This window comes from Nasonia vitripennis, chromosome 1 (genome assembly GCF_009193385.2).
Source record: "Nasonia vitripennis strain AsymCx chromosome 1, Nvit_psr_1.1, whole genome shotgun sequence".
NCBI lineage: Eukaryota > Metazoa > Arthropoda > Insecta > Hymenoptera > Pteromalidae > Nasonia > Nasonia vitripennis.
In genome coordinates this window covers 35,169,682-35,195,500 of record NC_045757.1, presented here as the reverse complement: position 1 = coordinate 35,195,500, position 25,819 = coordinate 35,169,682, and the positions used below count along the sequence as shown (strand labels likewise).

The window sequence follows — 25,819 nt, the reverse complement described above, 5'->3', positions numbered from 1 at the left end:
GGACACACGTATACGCATCACGTCAGCCGAGTAATGCAGAGCCCGCCACGCGACGTGACAGTAATGTTCCGAAATCTCATTACGGGCAGCTCTCTCATCCCCGAGTCTGATGTGACTGGTGATGATGGGGAATTTCGGGCTCGAAAATTGATTCAACGCCGCTGCGAACGGTCCATCGTCGTCGCTTCTTTTCACGCGCGAGATTGACGCAGTCACTCGCTCTCGTAACAACCATAATCCCGAAGCGGAACGAGTGCTTCGGATGTGCGCAATATTTATAAACCCAGAGCGGCTGTCACAGTCGGACCGGCAACTCTTTTCCCGTTAGATAGGCCGTTGCATAATAACCCGCGTCTGCTACACAGAGGCAAATCTTTCTCTCTCTTGAAGCAGCGATAAAAGTATTCTCTCTCGCGGGAAGAATCGTCCGGAAGTGCGTGTGTCCTATCGGTCTATAAATTATCGAGCGTCGAAACACCCCATAAACGTCAGGCCGGATAAAATTGATTACCCCCGGCGCCAGAGCTCTCTCATACACACACCTGGTATCGTCCAGTCTTCTCTCCTCCAATCTGGCTAGCAGCGAGAGAGTATAGGACCACGAGGGACCCCTAACTTTATTATCGCGCTGTGGTCCGCGCCTTGGCCGCAACAAGCTTGCGGCTTTGCCGCCCCGCGACTCGACGCCTATATGTATACAGTCTACTGTACTGTACACTACTAGTTCTCGCTCGGCTATTATACTCTTGGATGCTTCCGTTGTGTTTCTAGCCTGCAGCGCACTACGTGATTCTCGCACTTCGCTATTGTTATATCCGACTGTTCGACTTGCGCACGATCGCTGTTTTGGCGTTCGTACGTTCGAACTTCGCTTGCGAATCGAGAGAAAGAGAGAGAGAGAGAGAACGGATCGATGCGCAACGATTTACACAGAGAGCCGAGAGAGGAACTGGGTTAATTAATAATCCGAGAATCGTTCGCTTATTGGGCGCGTCGTTGTTCTTCCTAATCATTTACGTTGCATCGAATCTCGCTACTGCAAGCTCGCACGAATTAACGCTCCCGGTCGCTCATTAAACGTGAAATTCACGCGCAACAACTGCGAATAAACGGAGCAATTTCGTGTAACGGACGGAGCGGAGACGAGTCGGAAAGCGAAAAAGAGTATAGACGCGGGCTTGAACCGCGGAGCCCGAGATTAACAAGCGGGAGCTCTAACCACTGAGCTAACGTCTACGATACAAGCGCATGCTATGCATCGTAGTACGGCTCTGCGGACTCGTATCGCAGCTCGCGTCGAAAAGTCACTCGCACTGCAGGCCGTCACACCCAATAGAAACGACTACATCACGCGCGCGCGTCGTATAACATTTTAAAACTCCATGAAAAAAAAGCTCATTAACGAGCTCTCGCCGTGCACAAAAGCAAAACAATCTCGATTAATCAATCGGCCGGGACTCATTTGCCGCGAAACCTCGTTAAAAATCGTTATACGACCAAAGCACGCGCGTATGTGCAGCGCATAATCATACGGCGTCCCGCGTTTAAATCGCCGCGAAATTGTGGCTTTTGTCGTCGTCCGCCGACACAAAAGCCGGCCTTTGTGTATTTAAATGTCGCGCTCGGTTTTTGCGGATTTTCCACTGCTGCGCGATCGAAAATCCGCAAACGAGGTGCGCGCAAGGAGGCAAAAAAAAAAAAATTGCCGCTCGATTCCCCGCTTTCTTCTCTTTCATATTTTCCGAGCTTCTGCCTCGATTCGCTTTTTTTTGCGCCGCAGGGGGAGTAAAATAGAGAGAACGTCCGCATATGTAGCGTAGTTGTTATTTTACGCGGGAATTCGCGGGAGATTTGAAATATTTATACATACGCGGAAAGCTCGATCGTTCGGTGTTTCGCGCGGTGCAGATAAATATTCGGAAAATCCGAATTTTCCCCCATGCTAATGCGTCCGGCCGAAAATGCGGACGGCCTCGTGTGTTGTACAGTTCAAAGCTACGAGTGTTGCGCCGTGCTGTGCAGCACAGAGAGAAAGAGCCGATACAGCCGTTTCGCGCCGCGCTGAGAGCTGTCAGATGCAATAGTGAGAAGCACAGAGACGTCGCTATTATTTCTCGAGCTTCAGCCATCTCTGCGCGCTATGTTTCTCTGAATCGGGAGCTTTTTTTAAACGCTGGCTTATTTTTTTATTTTAAAGATCGTAAATACACGGTCTAATTTTTCTCCGAATATCCTCGGGACGTTCTCTCTCTCTTTTATCGTCGAACTCTCGCATTTTTACGACGCCGCGCGCTGTGTCTCATGGAAAAAAGTGCGGTTTTAACATCATCGATGACCGGCCACGTTATCTCTCCGTGTATTTTGCTGTTCCCCGCCGGTGAGGGGGGAATAAAATTCCACTTTATTATTGCGCACGCGCGCAGATCTTCTATGTTTTTGTATTTTACACGCGGGCGTTCTCGCATCATCGCTCGGGGCTTTATATATTTATATTTATATACTGCCGAGTGTAAAAAGGACAACGACGGTGTCGGCTAATCGCGTCGACAGGAAGTTCCACACACGCGTGTCGTATACGGGAAATGAAAAGGGAAATGGGATAATTCAATGATAGTATACGCGGCTCCATATTCTTCGAAGGCAGTAAAATATATAGCTACGCGCGGTGGTACGCGCGAATTTGGGCATACCTCGATTTACACGCGCGAGAGCTGAGCGCGTGTATAAGGGTCGGGTCTAAACGAGGGGATTTCGGCGGGTAACATTCTGAAAAGGAGCCTCTGATTCCCGGCTTTGCTATAAAGCGAGAGGTATCCGCGTATACGCTACTCTTCTTCCTTTAGGGCTGAAAAAAGGAATAAAGAAGCGAATATAGCCCCTGCCGTATACAGGCTTATTGTAAATCAATTGATCAAACGGTATACATCGGGATTTAATCTCCGAGCTCCGTATACGAGTGTCTTAACGAAGTTCGCTATACTGTAGCGAACTGCTGCTGCGCTAGCGAGTATAAAAATGTCGATACAAAAGAAAGCCACGGAGAAACGTGACTCAAAGGCTTAAACTGCAACGACTGAATAAACGCGTGCGCGCCGCGAGTTACAATCGGTATTTACGCGTATTTTCGCTCGTCGGGTCAAACGAAAATGGCCGGACATTAATCCGGTTCTCTCTATCTCTCTCACACTCGCACTACAGCAGCCTGCGCTGTTTGTCCCGCGCAAATGCGAGCGACACCCACGAGGCGGTATAGTAGTTGCTGCTGCTGTATACTAGCTGAAAATATATATCTGTCCGCCTCGGTTCTCTCTGCGCTAGACAGTCGTTAATTTTTTAACCGACGCGCACACGCGCCAGAGAAAGAGAGCTGCTATAGTGTCGAAATCGAATCACGGGGGATTATTTCGATCGATGAAATCTCGCCTTTTCTACGGTGTTTTTTATTCGGGCGTGTATGCACGCGGGGCGCGACGACGATTAATTGGCGCAATTAGAGGGGCGCGGTAATTACTGTACATCGGGCGTGCGCAAGCCGAGAGAGAGAGAGAGAGAGAGAGAGAGCGACTTTCTTGCGATTTCTTGATTAACGTTATTTCGCAAGCGCTTTTCTTCACCGCTCGAGTTTCTTTTTCCAGCGGGGGCCGCGCCGGCGAGCCCTCTAATTTTCATGGTTCTTATTTCCCTCCGCGCACAGTAACAGAGAGCTAGAGAGAGAGTAATTAAAAAATGGGTCAATTGACGTTGACTCGCGCGCGTAATTATCAACAATTTCAAAGGCGAGCGAGAGAGAGAGAGAATTTCCAGCGCTAGCCGTAATAATGGTAGTAAATATCAATCTCTAGGTGTGCGCGCGGGTGTGCAGTGTATACCCTTTTATTGTTTCTTAAGTGCGTGCTCCAATTAAAACGTCGATCGATAGATCGATCGTTCGTCGCGCAGCTCGTATCGTTTGACTGCGATATAATTGGGAAAATTTCGTTCGGAGCATAAAAAGCCAAACGAAATGTGCAGAGCTGCAATTAAACGCTTTATGGCCATCGATCATCCTGAACATCTCTCTCGGTAAAGCCATCATCCCCGATCAATTTTTTGAAAAGAACGTAATCACGGCCGTATAATCCTCGTGCGAAAAGCTATCCTCTCGGCGGAAAAAGGTTAATTGCGTCACAGTAGAATACTTCAGAAACTCCAGCCGAATCGAACGTCGCTTTCCAAGAGGGCCTCTATGCATTTTTCTGTACACGCATCGGAAACTCAATTTTACTTTCCTCCCTCCCTCTCTGGGACTTCTACTTCTCTCCAACTTTCGAATCCGTCTTTTTACGACTGCGACGAAATATCGCGCGCGGGGAAAATTTTTCGCGGTCCGCTTTTTTTTCGTTCACTGCCGCACAGATGACTCTAAAACGTTTTGCCGTCGAACAAAAGAAAGCGCGCGCAGGGGGCGGAATAAAATTTCGCTTTGCGCGGCGGAGAGATGCAAAGAGCGAATACGCGGACGTATAAACGCAAAGTTTTGCTGCATCGACGCGATTTTCGCTTACCGGCTCCGGAAAGAGAGAGAGTCTCTCCTGGGAAATTTATACGACTACGTAATTGCCGGTCACTTTCCGACTCGGCTTTTTCCCTCGAAGCCTAGCTGCTGTTTACCTGCGGAAACTGGAGTGTACGCGTCATCGCTTTTAGATTTGATGAATCGCCTGCACATTGCGCGTGAAGGAGAGAATAAATTTATCAAAGCTCGGAGCGTTTCTGCGTCTAAATTTTGAAAATCATCACCGCACTCGGCAGCTGCGCGACGCTTATCCGCTGCATCCCCTTCTCGCGTGGGAGTAGACGTATTGCCCGGACAGGAGGATCGCTTCGGGACGTGCGCCGCATCGCGATTTATATCGTCGTCTTTTTTCTCTCTTTCTCCTACTCGCTGTGTGTTTGCCGGCTGTCGACCTTCGACATCGAAAGGGTTTTAAGGGAACAGTCTCTCTCTCCCCCTCCGGCAGAAATATATCGCCTGTACACGCGGTTTCGGCCAGGAAATGAGCTTTTTATTAGCTGCTCGAGATTGCCCTCGTCTCTCTCTCTCTCTCTCTTTCTCTCTCTCTATCTCGTAATCGAACCGATGTAAAGGGAATCCGCCGCGGCAGTCCTGTCGCGTACAGTCGCACGTAATAAGATTACCCGTTCGCTGCAGCAGCCGAGCGCGCTTTTGCCGTAGCCGACCGAAAAACCGAGTGAGCTGTAAAAAGCGAGGTATATTCCCGGCACGTGTGTGTGTGTGTGTGTGTATGTTTCCCTGATTGTGGGCCTCTTTGTTTCTAGCCGATAAACAAGCGACTGAATTTTTTACCTCGTATAGAGTCGAAAATCCAACAGCTGCGCGAGGAAATTGCGAAAAAAAAGAAGAAGCGACCGATGCTCAAGGTAAAAACTGGCACGGTTGCCTTTTCCGACGACGCTACTCTCTCGTGTTGACAGATGCGGCGGCGATTCCCTCTGTCGGCGGCGCGACGTCCTTGGGGACGACGCGTCTCTCGCTTTAAAAAAAGCCGCATCAAAGCTCTCGACGCCGACGTGTAACTCCGCGCGGAACTGATTAATTTGTACGGGAAATGGAATAAATATTCTAATGGTTTTTCCGTCAATCCGAAAACTTTTTCGAACCCATCCGTTCGCTGCGAGCTTTTCCCGTCAGACGCAACGCGCTTTTTCGCTTCTAAAACGCAATCGGAAAAAAGTATAAAACAACGCATGTGCGGATCGAATCGCTCCCCCGCGACGATACGCACGAGCGGAAAAATTACTTTTGCGAAGGATGAGAAAAGAGAGAGAGAGAAACACTTATAGCAGCGGACGAGTCGTCTTATTATTTTCGTGATTTACGGTACGATCGTGCTCGCGGAGGAGGAGAGGTTCAAGTTTAAAATTTTCTATGATTTTTATCGATAATGGAGTAAGTTTTTTTTGTCGGATATCGGTTTTGCCGATTGTATATATCGACACCGAGTATTGGCGAAATATCGTCCGCGGGGGAATAGACGAGATTCCGATGTGAAGTGAACATCAGTGACTTTCGATACGTAATTTTCCACGTTACACATCTAACGCATAGAAATTGTATTTCCTCTCTCTGAGATAATACGTTACATGACTTGGCGCTTCTTTCTCTCGAGCTGCACTTTCTCTCTCGACGTGTGATCGTCGCATCTGCATATAATCGGGATCTACAGATTTGAAATTAAAATGACTCGTCGTATCGCCTCATCTCTCTCTCTCTCGCTACTCTCGAATTATCATACAACAATCGTACGCGGCCATCAAACCTGTTCCGAAAGGCCCGAGGCGATAGAAAAATTAATTTTGTGTCTCAGCCCCCCCCCCCTCCACTTATCTGCCTTGTTACTATTGAATCTTCCAATTTAGCCTCCCGTATTACCGCATTGTGTGTAACTAGTGTCGACTACGTGTCACCCCCCACCCAGTACCCTCTCTCTATACAAATAACGTTGTGTGTACCATTACTTATTACCCGTTGTTTTCTCAATAGTAGTTTCGAAGTTTTATATTATTCTTGACACATCCAGCCCTGCATCTCTCTTATATAATAATACATAGTTATATATACATCCAAGAGACAAATTGTGTACACCTCCTACTGTACTACTATACTCGAATGTATTTGATAACCTTAATTAACACGCCAAGGGCGCAACTTTGCACAAGCGAGCCCCGCAGCTTTGTAGCCTTTGGCACATAACGCCAAACAAAGCTATATGCGCCGCCGTTGCGTACAGTACTGGTGTATACAAGCCTCTCTCCCCCGGCCGTCGTCGTCGTCGCGTTCGTCAATTATTAATACACACACACACAACGGCAACAGCGGCGCCCCGGTAAGTTGTCGCAACTTCTGCGGCTTTAATTATAAGTTCGTCCCTTTTGCCGCCCCGAAAATTATAAGCTCTCTCCGCTGCTAATTACTTAATAAAGTGTGGAGAGAAAATTCCGCGGCCTCTTGTGCGTCTCTCCTCGAAAACCACCGAGAAAGAGAGAGATGGAGCGGAAGGAAGTAAGCGAACTTTCCGTTTCGAGATGTACTGTACTTTGTCAACTTTTAAATTTGAATAATTTCGAACGCCGCGCGCCGTCACAAAAGGAAACTTTTTCGGAGCGGGAGAGGGACAGAGAACTATAAACTCCCGGGGTAATTCTGTATTTGCATCTTACCAGGTAATTTACGAATAAACGTATAAATTTTCCCCAGCCCTACTGCTGGCCGCGTTGTAAAAAGTTCATAGGAATATGTCCCGCGCGCGAAAATCAGCCCACCCACGAGCGCACTTCTTCACTCGGTTCACCGCGACTACTTCCGCCGGAGACAAGTGTGGGCGTGCAAAAATTGAAACGACGACGCATAATAACGCGCGCATGCGTATATGTATGTATATACACTCACGTCATTAAGCTCTCGAGCATTCCGGACTGGCACGCGAGGTGACCGATGGCCCATTCATTCATTCATCCTCTCTCGTGCATATAGTATAATACACTCGCTCGCAGTTGAATGCACTTTTGAATAATTTCTCGCTTTTTCGCGGGCGTTCTCGTCCCGCACACACATTATATATACATGCAGGAACTTATAACGTCGATAGTTTCAGCCGCAATGTCGTCGTCGCGACTTTCTTGAAATTACGCGACTTTCCGCCTTAATGGCCCACTCTCCCGCGTGAATTATGTATGGAAGAAGGCGAAGAGGCTGGAGGAGGGAGACCTTAGTCCAGCAGATTGAATCGAATCCACGCCCCTTTTTTGCGGGCCATTAGGCAAAAAAAAAAGAGGCGAGCGGCGCGGAACAGCCGATAAAGCCACTTCTTGATAAATCGCTTCTCACGCCCGCGCTCCGGGGCTTTCTGTCTCTTTTTTCCTCCCTCTCTCTCTCTCTCTCACCGCGCGGGAGATCTTTGTCATATAATTTTTTAAATTCGGTCGAGTGGCGCCTCGGAAGAGAAGAAGAGCATTAGCTGCTATACCGGGGCTTTACGCCTTCTTTTATATTAGTTCGAAGATTTTTTCGAAAAAATTGATTCGCGGAATTTCTCAGCAGAGACAACAAAGAAACCGAATGCATTATGCTAAACGTCGTTGCAAAAGCTGTACGGAGAGGTTGTCTAGAGCAAAAAAGCTGTTCTTCCTCTCCGATACTCGTCGGCGACTCTTCCCTGTACATAATGTATAACTGTCCGATGATTGATCGCGCGACACACACGCGCTATTAACATACTCGCGCGCGAATATGCGTATCTATATGCGGCTGGATCGTCGGCCATCCATCAATGGACGATTTTTTCGATCGGAAAACAATAAACGTATAGGCTTCGTCGTCGTGTCTTCTTGGCTCGATCGGCCGAAGCTGATAATGAAACTTCGCTTTTATTTCCTCTTTTTTATTATACTCTGCTGCACATATAGTGTGTGTTTTAATAATCCACATTTACGACTCTCACTCCCCTTTTTTATCCATCTATGTTTCATCAAGCTTTTATTAAATGTTTTACGCAGCGTTTTTGAAATCACCTCTTTTTATCGCTCCGTCTCGCACCTTTTGTCTCAGAATTAAAAATTATAATTAAACGCCTTTTTCCTTCTCGTTTTCACATCGTTCAATTTGAAAATCTTAAATTCGTATAAAAAGCACGATAAGTCCGCGCAATTAAAAGCTCGAGCCGGATTAATAAATCAACAACGATTGTTCGAACTTTTTAATAGCTCTCTCTCTCTCTCTCTCTCTCTTGCATTTTCGCGCAGAGAGCGAGAGAATTTCTCAGTAGCCCATATTCAGGAGCTTAATGAGTTTTCGGGCGACAATAGCTGCCGCTCACGGAAAGGGCGGGAAAATTAGCGGCGCTAATTGCGCCGCCACTGTCGCGCTCGAGATTTAAAACTATATAGCTAATTCCGCGTACATTTTTCAATTTTCCCGCGTCGATCCGCTAATCCCCTCCCTCTAGCGTATACACTCGGCTTAATTAGATGTTGCTGCTTTTTGCGCTGCGTTTTTGAAGTCGTCGTCGCCGCGCAAGAGTTGACAAAAAAAAATAAAGTAGTTCAGCGGCGTGCGAAATTCACTTTACGACAATAAAAGCCCCGGGCCGCCGGCTTATATTAAATTTACTGGCCGTGGCCGGAATATAAAGTCGGCGGCGGCGAAAACTTTGCATGTAATCGTCGCGTTGGGGACGACGCACGTGTCAAAGCAACAACGCGAAATATCTTCCGCTGTGTCCTCGGTGTGTGTAAACGTAATCTTATAACACGCACACAAATTCGTATTCGTATGCACCGTACACAAAAGTAAAGTTGAACAATGATAGTGGAGCAGAGGGAGGGAGGGTTTATTAAGGATCCTTATATACTTGACCGGCGGCACTTATACGAGAGTCCATAAATTCGAACTTTGTTTTACACCCGACTCGAGCGGCCTGCAACTCTCCATCTCTCATCCACGGCTGAGGCCGCTGACTGATTGAATTACCGAAGACGGCTCGTGACTATATATACAGCTTGGCCCCGTAAACTAATGACGAGTCGAGAGTACACTTCGGCTTAATGGATATGCGCGCAGCCTCTCGAGTAATTGATATCTCTCTCTCTCTCTCTCTCTCTCTCTCTCTCTCTCTCTCTCTCTCTCTCTCTCTCTCTCTCTCTCTCTCTCTCTTCTTCGCGTGCGCTGAAGTTTTCAAGCGGCTATACATGCACACGCGCTTCGCTTCCTTTTTCGGACCGAGCGTCGGGTATGAAGTTCGCTGATGATGATAGGGAAGAAGACGCTCGAAGCTTTCGAATAACGGACGATCGGTACCGTCGGCTACATCGGATCTCGATCTTCCCGCGCTTTTTTTGAAAAGATTCTAGAAGCGAAATCTTCGTGCACCGTAACCAGGAGCCATCCTCGAACGGATCCCTCCCGCATAAAGCCCGCAGGGATATGACATAAGCATGGATTCTATCTTTGAGAGAGCCGCGCATAACGCGACAAGTCGAGTGTATAGAGCGGCTGCATCAGGCTGGCCCCATTAACCCTCCCTCTCTCTCTATCCGACGAGAGCAGTTAACTCCCGCCGGCGACGGGCTAAAAAGTACGCGGGGGGGGGGGGGGGGGGGGTAAAGTTTACGAGATAGAGGACGCGACGCTCCTTAACTGGTTTACATACGTATACTCCGATGCTGGATTTGCGAAATTTATCGGCTGTGTATAAACGCGCAGAGAATTCGAATTGTATTATCGGGAAAAATCGTGGCCACGCAAATGAGCCAACGGGACGGAGTTTGTTCGGGGGGCATCTGCGGCGCAACCGTCCACCGCAGAGAGAGAGAGAGAGAGAGAGAGAGAGAGAGAGAGAGAGAGAGAGGGAGAGGACGTTGTGTACACATTGCACATGTATATATGTATACGCTGGTCGAAAAAGAGCGATGAGGAAAACGCGTTTGCGCTGCGGTATAGTATACACACACACACACGGTTGAACAACTATATCGCGCGCAGGGGGGCGAGAAAGAGAGTTTCGAGGGCAGCTGCACTGCGTTGTTATGCTAATTAGTTTATCTTTGTTTTCTTTTTGCCGAGCGTTGGTATCGATTATGAATACTGCAAAGGCGTATAAAACAAGCTCGCCGTCGACGACACCGCGAGATTTTCGATTTTTTATACCGCTTCATATCATCGCAGAAGATTCGTAATTTATAAGAGGCGTGCAGGCTCACGGAGCAATTATGCCGGAGTGTCTGCTCTTTTTTTTTAACGAAAATTACATTGTGAAACTGAAACTCGTTTGCGTTAAACGCCGCCAGAGAGAGAGAGAGAGAGAGAGAGATAGAGAGAGAGAGAGAGAGAGAGAGGGAGAGAGAGAGAGAGAGAGATAGAGAGAGAGAGAGAGAGAGAGAGAGAGAGAGAGAGAGAGAGAGAGAGAGAGAGAGAGAGAGAGAGAGAGAGAGAGAGCCTCGGGTGGGATTTTAACTTTCGTTCGGTAATTGCGCACGGCGGACATTAGAGAAATAAGTTTTCATGGACTTTGTCGCGCGCGAAAGCGAGCGAGCCTTATTGATAATTGAATTTAAAAGTGGGCCATTACCACTGCTCTCCGAGATTATGATCAAGTAGTCCGGGAAGTTTAATTGACGACTCTCCCTCACTCTCTTTCTTCTGCAGGGACAATTGAATTTCCTCCGCCGACTCTTGACTCTTTCTCTCTTATCTCCGGCGGTATATCTCAGCTTTTCCCTATACAATACATACTTCCCTGCGTGCGACGCTATTGAGTAACGAAGGTGTACAACGTACAGAAGCCAAAGGCAACAGTGACACACAAACACACAGAGAGACAATAATCTGCGGAACACTGACCGAATCCTCTCTCTCCCCCCAGAGATAGAGAGCGAGCGCACAGAGGAGCCAAAGACAAAGGCGCATCGAGATCTCGCGCACGACAATATCTCTGTCGTTCGCGCGTGTGACGGCGTATCTCTGTGTCTGTCTCCCTCTAGACTACTGCTGAAGCATCCCCGTAAGCTCCGCCGCGTCTCTCCTCCTCCTCGTCGTCGATCCAACTCTGAGCAGCAGCAACACTCGATCATCTCTCTCATCTCTGCACCGATGTGACCAGTCCCTCGAGTCGAGATGCTGGCCTGCGTGTACCCGGCTGAGAGCTTCAAGTCGAAGGCGGTGACGGTCAAGCTGAGGCAGCAGCACACCAAGACCGGCTCCAAGAGGCGGCCCAAGCTCCTAGCCGTTAAGGAGAGGAGCGCGCAGAACGGACAGACTCCGAGCGTTAATGTAGCGGCTGTCAATGCCGGGGAGAGCAAGCAGCAGCAGGTAGTGGCTACCGGCAGCGGCAACAATGAGGTGAGTGTGAGAGAGATGGACTGCGCGAGGCTTTGATTGGAACACGATGCTCTGCGCGCCGAGGCTTATCATTGTCCGAGCAGTCGCACAGTACCGCGATTTGTAAGGCCATTCACGCCGCGCTCTGTTAGTCCAGCGCCACTCGATATTCGCGCAGTGATTAAAGCAGTAGCTCGGAAGTATACATACTCTGAGCTCTGAGCTTTTTCTCGCTTCGACGCACGCGTTATGTTACTATATACGCTGCGATTACCGATTTTCGTTTAGCCGATAATTTAGCAGCGGTACACAGCGTATAACCTACGCGCTTGATTAGTCCATTCATCCCCGTGAGCATTCGGGAATCCTCGCGCGCGCGGAGGAATCCAAAGCTGATTGTGACGCAGCCGAGCTGGTTATACCGAGGCTTAATTGGATTTACAACATATTATATCGATGTAGCGAGAGCAGCGGCTCGCTATAAGAGGGGCAAAGTTGCCTGATGCAAATTTTAGCTCGTCGCGTGCAAAAGAAAAGTAATCCGTCGCTTAAATTCTTCTCCCTCTCTCGTGCGGCGGGCGCAAAAAGAGCCGAAAAACTCCTCCTGCTGCAGCGTCAGCAGAGCGTACACGCGAATCTCCGCAGCCGTATAAAACTCTCTCTCTCTCGAAAAGGACGCACTCACCCGCGGGTGTAATTATTTACAAATACCCCCAGGTACTCGTATACACACACGAGTGACAGTGCGGTGGCATTTTCGAGGGACAAATATAAGGGAGAAAGAGAGTAAGAGAACGTGATTCATTTCTTCTTTTTACGATCCTTATCTTATCGAATTCTGACGATTGCCGGCGCGCGCGCTTTTATATCCTGGGGTAAACTTAACGAGCCCATTTCCGCTGTTGATTCCGATGACAAGATTCTACTGCCTCCCGGTATACGTATATATATAGGTACACATCTCTATACAGTAAGAGAGATGATGATCTGTATTGACTTTTATGTTACGACGGCCGCATAAAAGTCGGCTTTCTGTTCTCGTGCACGAGTGTAGACAGTATAGAAAGAGAGAGAGAGAAACGTACTCGAGGATACAGGCAATTATCGGCGGCGACGTAATGCTAATGACGGATCGATGAGATTAGCCTCCGATGCGGTTGGTTGAATTAGATTAATCCGCGGGCTAATGGCGATGCATCACTCGGGAGGGAGAGAAGATGTCGTGTGTATTGTTGTTTAAGTATAGCCAGTCTACTCTTGTTATGAAAATAATTGAGGTCAGTGTATTCGTCGTCTCCGGGAAACCTTACGTAGAAGCGAACAATTTTCGCCCCATAATGTGCGTGCGAGAAGCTGGATAAATGCCGATGACTCTGCGAAGAATCGATCTCTTTCTCTCTCGCTTGGAAAATAAGTTTGAATCGTCCTAAATATAATAGGAGGGACATTATTTAAGATTGAAAATTAAAAAAAAGATACTACAAACAATCGTCGCAAAGAAAAACCCATCTCACAGGACACCTCATTACAAGCCATCAGAGAAACACAGAGCACTATATATATATATATGTATACAGCAGCAGGCCATTTCGCGTCGACGCGAAAGCCGCGAGAAAGCGAAAACGGATCTCCGAGGTAGATTCCGCCGGAAAATTAGTTCGCGCACGCACGCGTATATAACACTCTCGGGACATTTTCACAGCTCTCTCGCGCGCGCGTCTGTTCCAGGCTTTGTGTGTGCCCTCTTACATATATTCCCTCGCTCTCATGGTATCTGGCTTTTGTTTTCCAGTTTGTTGTAATAATATGTAATGTAATTATTTTTCAATCGACACAAGAGCTAATAATTAATAAGTCCTCCTTTATTTCCAATATAAAATCCTCTTTGCGCCCATACCGTCGATTTTTCTCGAGCACTTAGCGAAGCAACAGCAGCAGCAGCGAACGGTATATTTCACATATTAAATCGATGAGTTCCTTTGATACAGCCCGGGGCTGTTTTAACAGCCCTTATATAGAGCTCGTTGCTCCGAGACGCCGCTGAAGCTTCACGTTCTAAGGCGAGTTCTTTGTCGAGAGCGCCGCTAGTTTCAGAAGCTTATACATACTCGCTTCATCTCCTTCCAGCTCGTATAAAGTTGAGTTTTGACGCGCGTAATGAAATCCCCTTCGCATTAATTATTCGGGTTCTCAGAAAAAATTCACCGTGTTAAAATAAAAAATGAAACTTTTTTTCCCTCACGTTCGGATTCTACGCTCCTCTACCCGGACGACGACTCTCCGGGATATATTAGCGCTAATATAACCGGGGCAAGGAAGAAGAAGAAAGAAGGAAGACTACGGCGGCGCTTCTCGATTGCGGCGACTAAATCCCGAAGGCGGCCTCGGGGACAAAGACTCGCGGAGGAAAAAAGAAGGAGAGGACGCCATGCGTCAGAGGAGGAATAGGAGAGAAGAAGAAGTCTCGCGATAAGCCTTCGGATTAATTTCTCTCCTCTTTTTTTTCTCCTGAAACGAAAGCTGCTGCTGCGGCGGCTGATTAAAATAATTCTCTGGGTATTAACGACGTAATCGCGGCTGGGTTATATAACGCGCCGTAGTTGGGCCGGGTTATCGCGATAAATTTCTTCCTTTTCCTTGGTCCTATTATATTGCTGATGGCTGGGATTGTTTGGCGGAATGAAATTTGCTTTGAGGGTTAATTCACTACATTGGCGGACGAGTCTTCTGATTAAACGACTTGGTTCCGAATTCCTTGAATAATAAATCGCACTGTTTAAACTTTACTCTGACGTCATTCTTCATTTATCTCTCGACGAAGCCGTGAGCGAAACAACAGGGAAAACCAGACTATAAAAATTAACCTGCTCGCGCGCAAAAAAAGAAAAATCTCTCAATCTCAGCGCGAAACAATCATCCTACGCTCTCGCGCAATCAGCCTGGCCAACAGCAGCAGCAACAACAACAGCGTTTACCCAATCATCCTGTGGGCGCTGATCCTTGATGAATCCACTACTCGCTGCTGGTACTGCTGCTGCGGAGCATCAAGTGGGGGAGAAAGTCCGTAAGAGCGGAAATCGATTCGCGAGCGCGAATCAATCATCGGCATCTTGACATTCGATTCCTCCGCGCTGTACACTCGACGCTGGGGAGAGAGAGAGAGAGAGACAGAGAGAGAGACAGAGAGAGAGAGAGAGAGAGATAGTGCTGGTATAGTTGCCTCTAATGCGGACTGCGGCTCGTCGGATTAATTTCCTGCGGATGGTTTCCACCGGATTCTCTCTCGCTGTGCGGCTGCTGCTGCTGTATTGTTTTATTTATTTCGTCGAGCCGCTGACACGCGTTAATTACGCTTGATGCGTATAACAGAAGCGAATGTTTGCGCAGTGGTGGCAGTAGTAAGTGACGCTTGTGGTCAGATCAGCAAATATTTACGTATACGGCCCATGCTTCTGTGGAGGAACGACAAAGCGGAAAAAAAGTATCGCAAATATACCGTCCCATTCCAATCCCTCTCGGCGATGCAGGAGACTGCGCTTCATTACACAATCGATGTAGCGGAGAGAGAGAGAAGGAGAGGACGTTGTATATACGTATCCGCAATTAACGCCGCGGGAGGTCGGACTCATATTATACTCTCTCTCTCTCTCTCTCTCTCTCTCTCTCTCTCTCTCTCTCTGCGATTGCATCGGATTTTTTCACCCCCTCGTCGTCGTTTTGTCCGCGTGCACGCGGCTTTATTTTTTCACCGCCCCTTTCCATGCAAAAGTGATTATGATACCGTTTGATTATTCATCGCCTCGTGTATGTACACAATCGATAGCTCGTCGCGTCGGCCTTGAATACAGAGCTCTGATTTACACGCGCGAGAATTTGAAACGTTTGATGCTCCTTTTTCCCAAACCTCCCGAGAATCGCGCGCGTGTATTTCGAAGAGACTCGTAAAAGAGCCTCTTTCTTCGCGCGCAGGTACACACGCGCACTACAATACACATATACAACACATAGGGAGAGAGAGGGAGTCGATAGATTTTCCTTGAATGCCATTGGCCGGCGTCGGTAAACTGCAACGTGATTTATAGAAAAGCGTAAAAGCGAAATATTTTCGAGGAAAAAAGGAGGAAGAGAGAGAGAGAGAGAGAGAGAGGGAGAGAGAGAGAGAGAGAGCTGTGTCGTAGTAGTTACTGTTTTGGGAAAGCACCTGTCCCGATCGTAAAGAAGCGGAACGATGACAGAGTAACAGCGAGTAAAAGAGAATCGTAAAGGGAGAAAAACCGACGTTCTAGCTAGCTTGCGCGCGGATTTACATCCATAAATTACCCGCGGCTACGACGAAAAACTATCGCGCCGAGATTTACGCTCCCTTATACGATTGGCCTGTACACACATAAGCACACTTGTTAAATCGCGCACGACGGCTCGATTTTCGAGAGAACAAAACCCTCTTTGATCTCTCTCATTACCTCGTCGTTGGATACGCATACTCTGCAAGCTCGTTACTATCTCTTGCACTGCAGCGACGGTAATTAACGATCGTATACAGCGTATGACAAAACGAGCAGACGCTTTTATCGATGCCAGTAAAAGAGAACGTTTAGGATGATTGCGCTGCCGCTAATTACCACCGCCGCCGCTTCTGTCGTACGCGCATATGGAGGAGGAGGAGTATCATCGCTGTGTATAACACACATGCGCCGCGCGCGCTAGCACGTGGAGGAGAGACGTCCAAGGCCGCGTGCCTCGCTCTCGTGTGTGTGCACACCGCGAGGCCCTTCAAATTCCATCGAGAGGCTTTTGTGCGACCTTTGTCTTTCGCGCGCCGTCGAGATTCCAAGAGAGAGAGAGAGAGAGAGAGAGAGAGAGAGAGAGAGAGAGAGAGAGACGCTGTGTGCGTGTATACGTAAGAATTTAGCGAGAGAGAAGGTCTCTCCGTATGTGTGTGAGTGTGTGTATTGAAAGGGAAATTTCTTCGAAATCTCCTTTTCAATAACGCAGCGCATCATCGACTCGATCCACATACGCTCTTATCCTCTAACGAGTAACCCCCCCCCCCCCACCACGCCCGTGTAATCCGCAAGAAATATCCCTCTACCGCAAACATAATCCCCATCATCATCATCATCATCATCATCGTCCTCGCCATAAATTCTTGCTGCTCGCGCTCCGACAATTTGCGCGGAGTGTCCTTTATTCTCCCCGTGCGTGAAAATTCCTGAGGTGTCGTCCTCCTCGCGCGCCATGAAACTCGATACGCGGGAAAAAAAGCTCGCGAGGGGCGATCAATTTTCATTTCGCTGCGGCGACGCGTTATATGCGTGCAGGATCGCGAGCTGGAAAATTGAAGGGGATTTCGATCGTTGTGACGCGCGCGGTGTGGAAGCTGTTGCTTTTTTGCGTCTGGAGAGAACCACTAGAGGTTATTACTTAGCGTCGCTTACCATTAACCGGAACCGTAAAGCTCTTGCGGAGACTTAACCGAGTAAGACGATAAACCGAACGATTCGATTCTTCAAATCGAAGGAACAGAGCGTCGACTGTGCGAGTTCGAAGCTCGCTGAGAGAAAGAAACAACGACTCCTCTCTGAAGCGGCCCACAAGGTCGGCAGTCTCTCGCGTGCGTTAGTTAATTCCTCCTTTCTCAGATCTCTCTCTCTCTCTCTCTCTCTCTCTCTCTCTCTCTCTCTCTCTCTCCCTATCCCACACGTACACACAGACACGCGATCGAATGTGGAACTGCTCGAGATATCGGCTCCGCGATTGCTCGAGACGGAAATTGCGAGCGCACAAAAGAGCGGATTTTGAACGTATGATTATTCGCAAACGATATCTCACGTCGATGCACAATATGCTCTCGCGGAGCAGCCCCTTAATGACGCTCTCGTCCGCAGAGTAGAGCTGCAATTGAAACCGAAATTGCCATCCGCCCCTGACTCTCTGCAATGACAAATTCATACGAGGACGATTGCGTGACGCTCATAACCGTCCATTTAGCCGTGCGGCCGTAATGAAAATTCGCGCTCACAATTCATTTAAGGGCCTCGCGACCGCAGAGTCGCTTTTCGTCCGTGTGTTCTCTCTCTCTCTCTCTCTCTCTCTCTCTCTCTCTATCTCTCTCTCTCTGCACGCCGTATATACCTATCTCTGCCTGGGCTTTGTGCAGCGCACGGCGGCGGATTATTTACGCGGCCGCAAACGGGAACGAGATAGAGAAGAGGATATAGCTCGGCGAAGGGGGGACACAATGCAGTGTGTGCGGTCAGTGCGTGCAAGGAGGTCTCTCTTTGTGTGTTGGATTTTTGGTGGCTCCTGCTAAAGAGAACAATGCGGTAGCCGAAGGTGTCTGTGCTTTATATAATATATTATAGAAAAATCGATAATACGAGAGCGCATCCCTTTCGCTTATGATGCATCCCAACAGCGACATATTTACGCCCTTGAGAAGAAGGGGGAAGAAGCTTGCGGCGTTTTCTTCATGAATTTTAAAAATGTTTGCGCTCCGTCGTCTCTTCTCCCAGCCTCTACACACATCCTGGCAGATGACTTTTATGCTAATGAATCGTAGCTCAGCTGATGCTTCTTATTCATCGAGCGTTTGACTGCACTGAACTTTTCGTTGTGCGCGATGATGGCGGATTGTTTATTCATTATACATACCCGATGACAATGACGATGATGATGATTGAGAGTAACGTGATCCCTCGAGAGGGAATATTATATTAAAACGCGCCCGAGCAAACACAGAACGTTGCGGGTATTTGCGTGCATTAATAAAGTGCACTCCGTTAAGAGAACCGAGGCAAAAGCTCTTGATCAAATTAAAGATTCGTGCGTTTACGCAGCATCTCTTGCTCCCAAAGCTATGCTACAGAAATAAATCGACGACGGAATATTCGATACCGCTCTCTAAAAATATACTTATACACGGCCTGCTGCTGATGTCCGAAATCTCCGGGCATCGACAAACCGCATTAATATACCGATCCCGAAGCTATATAGCGTTCGGTCGATATTCCCGACACACTCGCTGGCTAAAATTATACGCGGCGATCATTCACAATCCAGAAGCATCTCTCGCGAGGTAAATTCTGTTTACTCCAAAGAAGAAGAAAAAAAAGCTCGGCGTCATCGTCGTGTCGATACGCACGTCAACGTAACAACGTATCCCCTAGAAATTCTCACCGTAATTAGCCGCATCCCCCGAACGCCTGGCTGGAATGCGTGTCTCCTCTCTCTCTCTCTCTCTCTCTCTCTCTCTCTCTCTCTCTCTCTCTCTCTCTCTCTCTCTCTCTCTCTCTCTCTCTCTCTCTCTCCCCTTACACACACGCATAGCGGAAGCAAAAAAGTCCCTCGGAATTCGGCCAACATTCCATATACTGACGCTGTGCCTGTCTCTTTCTCTGTTTCAGTTACCAGTGGGCGGGGGCGGTGCCGTGCTGGTGCTCAGCGAACTTGAAAGCATGGCGTCGCGGCAACAGCGGGAAATCGCCCAGCAGCGCCGTCTTCTCGAGCAACGCGAGGCCCGGCTAGCCGTCCTCCGAAGTGCTCAGGTTGGTATATCTATACATCTATCTACAGCATCGTCGTTATTATTATATACTGTGTGTACTTGATATTTTTCTCGCTCGCTTTTTTTTTGCTCGCGTTACCTTCCGGCTATCGGCTTACGCGAGCGAAGCTCTTTCGTAATGGACACTCGACGCGGCGACGGCTTAGAGGATGCGCTGTATAAGTTCCTTTTTTTGTCACAGAGATTTTCTTTGTAAGGCGATGATACTCTGCGCGGAGGCTTTTTTTAGAGAGGATGCATCTTAGGGAGCGACACTTAGACGCGCAGGAAGTGCAGCGGGGACGCTGAATAGTGAGAATTGCGAATTTTTTTTGCGTTGAGAAGAGAGAATGTTTATTTGATTTTAGAGGACGCAAAGTGACTGACGTCCGCCTAAAGGACCATATCCCGCGTATGTGAAATGTAGTACGGAGAAGCAGCACTAGGTGGCGTCTTAGAGAACGCACGCAGAGCTAAAGAAATAATCTACTAGTTGATTGGTGTCCTGAGCTCTATATGAATAGTAGCGGTAGAATCAAGCAGTTATAGTATATGAACTCTGAGCCTTTTAAATGTGGCTATACTGGCCTGGCCTACAGCTAGGCCAAAAGGTTTTTCCAAAAATAATATGTTTTCTATAGCTAAGTACATACTCGGATTTCGGCTGTCTGCAGAGTGCGAGTATGGCAAGTCTTTTGCTCGGTTTAACATTCTGAATGGGAATAGACATTTTTTATAAACTTTTCATCACTGCGAGATTTCACGAGTAAATATCTATTGTCTCGTTTTTCAAAGTGAATTTCATCCTCGACTTTCGGCTAGAAAACGTTCTCTCTTTGTGCGTATAACCCAAAAACTGCTTAAATTCGAAGCACCTTTTTTATAATTGTGCCAACTCAAAATTTCCGCCGGTGTGTATTATACGAGGAAAACAATCGAGATCGTCGGGGCGAACATTTATTTACGCATTTATAATCCCCAGAGCGCGCGCTGTTTTATGACGAAAATCTGTTAGCCCGACGTTTTTGCGAAAATGAGAGGACAATAGCGTGTTTACGGCTACCGCGCCGGCGCTTATTGTCGCGCATGAAAACATCGAGCCATTACACTTTGCCGACGATATTTATAGGCGCGTATAAATAATCACCCCCACGTGCTATATTTAAACTTAATTCCGTATTCTAACGCGGATTTTTAAACAAATAAACAGGTTTTCGTACACAGACACGCGCACGCACGTGTGATATATTTTCCATTAAATGGCCTGCCGTTAAATTAACATATTACCAGAGGCGCGGGGTTATATACCTTCTGGAATTTTACTTTCGGACGATATATCACGGCCTGCGGGGTCGGCTCTGATTTATCTCCGTTTTAATAATTATGAACTTTACAGCAATGCCGGACAACGACGGCGGTGGCGTATTATAAAAGTTTCGCGCTAAATCAAACGTCCCGCGCTTTTATAGCGGTGTAAAGTCAACTTTTTCCAAAAAGATTTTCAACTAATTGGAGCTCGCTATGCGTGTACGTATGACATAAGAAAAAACCGCGAATGAATCACGACGTGTATATGATGTCTCGCGGCGCAAAGTAAGACGCGCGCGCGAGAGAGACGTACTAGCAAAGTTCTTTTAGCCCCGAATGACTTCTTTTACTTAGTCCGGTGATTTACACTTTGACCCTCTTTTTCCTCGGCAGTGAGTGCACGACTTTTACGAGCTTTCGAAAATCAGATTTACCGCCGGCAAGCCTTCGCTGTGCTTTTTTTTTAATTTTTATATAATTCCCTTGTACAAAAAGCCGAAAAAAGTGTCATTTTGCAGCAGCGAAACGAGAAACGTCGCTTTGATCTCTCGAAAGGCTCTGACGAAGTTAACGGTGAATAGAAGCAAGTAGCTACGCTCCGATGTAGCATCAGAGCTTTATTCGTTTCAAAAGCTCTGCAAAATTATGACTGATATTCAAGCACGCGCGAAAATCTCATTGTCCGAGCTGACAATTCCGCTCAGGAATTTCACCAAAAAAGCAGGTATATTAAAGGGGAGAAATAAGCGCATCATCAGGGCTAAGTTCTCGGCGGAGCCGTCGACGATAACCCCACCAAGTGCATTCAAGACACGCGGCAGAGCTCGAGAATCGGAGAAAGACACGCGAGTCGGGCAGGAAATTGCGCCGCTGGCCCTCGACGCTCGCGCACGACCGCCGGATTAGTAGCGTAATTTCTAATTCCCTCGCCTCTCTCTCTGTAGAATAGGAGCCGCTGCGCTGAAATTCATGCATATATAGGTACTCGCCGGAGGTATTGTTGGCTCGTTGTTGCGCAGTGTCCTTGGATTTTTCCTTTATCTATTTTAGTTGAATTTCGCGGAAGAGGGATCGGCGGAATGCTGCTGAATTTCGCCGAGTTTGTTGTAGTATAGACTCGCCGGATTTAATGCGCGGGTAATTTAATCTCGGCTGAAATTTTCGCTTTGATATCGCATAAACCGCAAGCATGACTTCGCTTCGTTTACGCGTATTTCTATATATAATTAATGTTCTTCGAAACGAGCGAGAGATGAATTTATATATGAATTAATCGCGTTAATTAAAGCGTTATTCGCTGTCGAATAAATTCATCGGTTTTCGAAATTAATTGCTAAATAAATTAAACATCCGCGCGCGCGTGTGCGTCACGAAGTCCACGTTCAAACGTGAATTTTAATAAAACAAAGCTCTCTTTCTCTCTCGCTCCGTTCTTTATAGTAGTACATCAGACGCACAAAAGAAACGTCGTTTTCTCTCTCGTCGTAATGAACCGCTCAAAAGAACAACTACTCCAGAGCCGCGGGGAACAACAGTTATTACTGGAAACACAATATTACTTAGCTCCCTGTTTCTAAAAACCGAAAGAAAGCCGAAAAAAATGAAAAACCGGAGCAGAAAACACTGCAGAAAAAGCGGGAGCCGCTCTTTCTCTCTCTCTCTCTCTCTCTCTCTCTCTCTCTCATCTCAGGCGAAATGAACTTTGCCGCGCGCGCGCGCAGCAGCGGCAAACAATTCCGAAAAAATAATAGCCCTCCACAATTCAACAAGCTTTCCCAACGACGACGACGACACTGTGATAAAACTCGCGAAATTGCGGTGTAAAAACGCCCGACAATTAAACGTTAGCAATTCCGCAGCCTCTGAAAAAAAAGCGAAGAATCTTCTCCTCCGCACTGTAAAAGTGCAGGGACCTTACACATCCCCGCGAGCTAGACACGACGACAAGAGAGAGAGAGAGAGAGAGAGAGAGAGAGAGAGAGAGAGAGAGAGAGAGAGAGAGAGAGAGAGAGAGAGACAGAGTCGATGGGTAAAGGCGCGAGCATAATAAAGACGCCAATGAAAAGACTCGCGCGCGCGTGTTTTAACCTTCGCGTATAAAAGAAAAAACTTTTTTTGACGAGTTTGTCTTTCTCTTTACCGAGGCTTTACGACTCGTCCTCGTACACACGTGGGACGTTTATTGAACAGATATTACACACGCGACGAATGCTTTTTTCGTCCGCGATCTCGTTACGCCGCCGCGTCGTCTTTTTATGAAACGTAATATTTCAACGTCGGCTTTTTTTTATTCATTCCGTTTTTCGGTCGCGCGGAACGTTGAAATGCGGCGCTTAGTATTTATTGTTCTCCTACTCGCTCTCGGGGTATCTTTGAGCGCGAGAGAGAGTCTGGTTCAGCGCTTTTTTCAAAAGAGCTTCGGCATTGAGAGCTGAGAGAGAGAGGAGGAAGAAGATGCTGAGCGCGACGTTTACTTTATTTCCAAGTTCAATTAGCTGGGCTTAAATCGACGCGGAAACGCGAAAGAATACTTTTAATGGGATAGACGCTCGCTCGCGGGGTCATACAAAACCAACAAGAAGTAATTAAGACTTTTCAAGATCTCATTGTTGTAGTAGCTTCTTCCCCCTGACGACGTTGTCCTATAGCCTTTTGCCATCGATTTTTTCCCTTATCCTAACTACGCGCAAACGTCTGAACTCATTTCATTCTGTTTTATATATCCGGGTATACACTCGCTAATTGAAACGACGAGAAAAACTACCGCTTTTCGGTTTGCAATCATATTTTAAAGACCTTTCCAGAGCGAACGTGTTTCTAAAACGGGCACTTTGAAAGACGTCGTATAGGAGAGCTTTTGAAATTTTGCAAAAACTTTTTTACGAGCTTGCGGCGTAGTAAAGCGCAATTTTGAGGCACGTTCCACGCGTTAATTCTTCTTCGGTGCATATTGTTATTTCCTCTCTGAAACTAAAGCTACGCTCGAGATTGAATTCGCGCGCAAGCGAGTATATTTTTTCTTAGCTCGGCGCAAGTTTTCCCATTTGAATATTTCGCGGCTCGCGCGTAATCTTAATAATAATAATCCTACTCTGGCTATGGTAGGGCTGGTAACGTTCTTTATCCCAAATAGAAAATTGGTGCGCAGTTGGTGCGAAATTTATTCCCGACATGAAAATATTTTGACAAAGAAAATTATAAACTTTGGAGAAAGTTTGTACCGCGATGAAAAAAAAAAAAAATTGCCGCAGCAGTCGCCACGAGTTGATATACCCGAGTTTCATTGTCTTATTCCGCTACTTAACATAAATTTGCTGTGAAACTTCTTTTCAGCGCCGGGATTTCAAATTAAGGGTTTGCGAATTCAAATTTAGTTTATACATTTTTTTCGCGCAGAATTCTAGGAAACAAACTACTCTACGAGATTCATGCATTTGCTAATAATGTCAGGCCAAGAACTTTCCGGTTCTTTCATGATTTCCTCGCGACAAACCGAACGAGCATCAACCAATGCGACATCTCGTTTTGTTCGCAAGCATTTCGTCTATAAAAATTATTCCCGATCACTGCTACGCCGCTGAATTCGAATCCCCTCGCTCTCGTCTTCCACGAATCATCAAGCCAAGCCGCAGCCCTCTCTCTCTCTCTCTCTCTCTCTCTCTCTCTCTCTCTCTCTCTCTCTCTCTCTCTCTCCACAGGGCACAATATCGCGCGCTCTCGCTCGCCCTATCTCCCCTGATATCTAAATTGACATCTCTCGCGAAGCCCTTTGACCCGCAAGAACAGCATCTCTCCTTCTCTTCTCTTCCTCGAGCCGGAGGGCCTCACTCGCTCGCCTGCGCGCATTGTGTGGTCCCGAAGAGAGTCATTACGATAATTAACCGAACGAGCGAGCGCTCGCCGGCATCATTACGTATGTACTCTTCCTTATGTAGCATCCCGAGGCGTCCTGTATCCGAAGGACATTATACGTGCCGGACTCTCTCTCTCCTCTCTTTCTCTTCTCTTTTTTTCGGTTCTAAGACTCGCGGAAGGAAATGCTGATGAGAGAGAGAGAGAGAGAGAGAGAGAGAGAGAGAGAGAGAGAAAAGGAGGCTGGATTTGCAGAATCGCTGAGTTTATGCTGCATTGATAATCACGCACGCAGCGGTAGTACACACTCAATCGTTTCGAAAGCTCGTCCATCGCAGCTCTCGCACTACTGTGCACACAGGGTATTATCAATCGCGACAGAAAGCAGAGCCCTGGCAAAGCTCATAAATCAAGAATCCCGCATATCTAGAGCAGCGTCTATTTTAACAGTCGTTTAATAATCCCTCGCGTCCACATGCGCACACACTCGTTTACAACTGTGTCTCTCTCTCTCCCTCCTATCTCTCTCTCCGCGCGCGCACGAATCCGTTGCAACAACGCGAAAGGCATTATTATATACAGAGACGCTGTCTCGGACTCTATATTTAGTCCGGCGTTGTCGTCGTCGTCGCGGAGAGTTTAAAGGGCTACTTCGTGACTCGGATGAGGAATGTTTGTGTGTAGATGCATGCATGAATGCGGGCGTCCGATGACGAGAGAGAGAGAGAGAGAGAAAGCTAGTTGGGACGAGTATATGACGAGAGCTAGTTAGGAGTAGCTCTTGAACTTGTTTTTGATGAATCTATTCCGATTCCGCGCATGTACACGAACGCACACATTCTCTACTGCAGCGGTTAATTGTATGTTTATGGATAGCCGCGAGTGTACACGGTGAACGTACTACAGCGTTTGAATTATCGATCGAGGAGTTAATGACGAGGAGCTGATACGCTGCTACCACTCGTCGATGCACTTGGCGTGTAAAAAGCACACGGAGTTTCTTTAATTAACTCGTAATTGCAGAGCCTCCTCTCTCAGATTGCAATCAAGAGTCGCGCGACGGAAATACACTCGGAACAAACAAATCCGAAAGCGATTAAAAGCAAAAAACCGGCCAAGACCTTGGCCATTTGTTTCGCGGCTCTCTCCATCTCCCCTTTAAGCTTCGTCCGAAGTGGAGGGAGCGCAAGGTGAAGGCTGGTGGAAAAATGTGTGTCGTCGCGCGCGACTTTAAGCCG

The 25,819-nt window shown here is 47.4% G+C and overlaps 1 protein-coding gene across 8 annotated transcripts in view; it reads left to right on the top strand.

Annotated features, from left to right (window-relative positions):
* Nucleotides 1-25,819, top strand: part of LOC100123603 (apoptosis-stimulating of p53 protein 2) — a 114,278-nt gene that overhangs the window by 65,913 nt on the left and 22,546 nt on the right. For 6 of the 8 annotated variants that reach the window (XM_031921101.2, XM_031921102.1, XM_031921099.2 and 3 more), the window contains one exon: nucleotides 19,282-19,422. In XM_031921101.2, coding sequence (XP_031776961.1) covers nucleotides 19,282-19,422 — 141 coding nt within the window. Of the gene's footprint in view, nucleotides 1-11,420; nucleotides 11,897-19,281; nucleotides 19,423-25,819 lie in introns of all 8 variants that reach the window. The other 2 variants (XM_032596070.1, XM_031921098.2) reach the window with 2 other exon arrangements.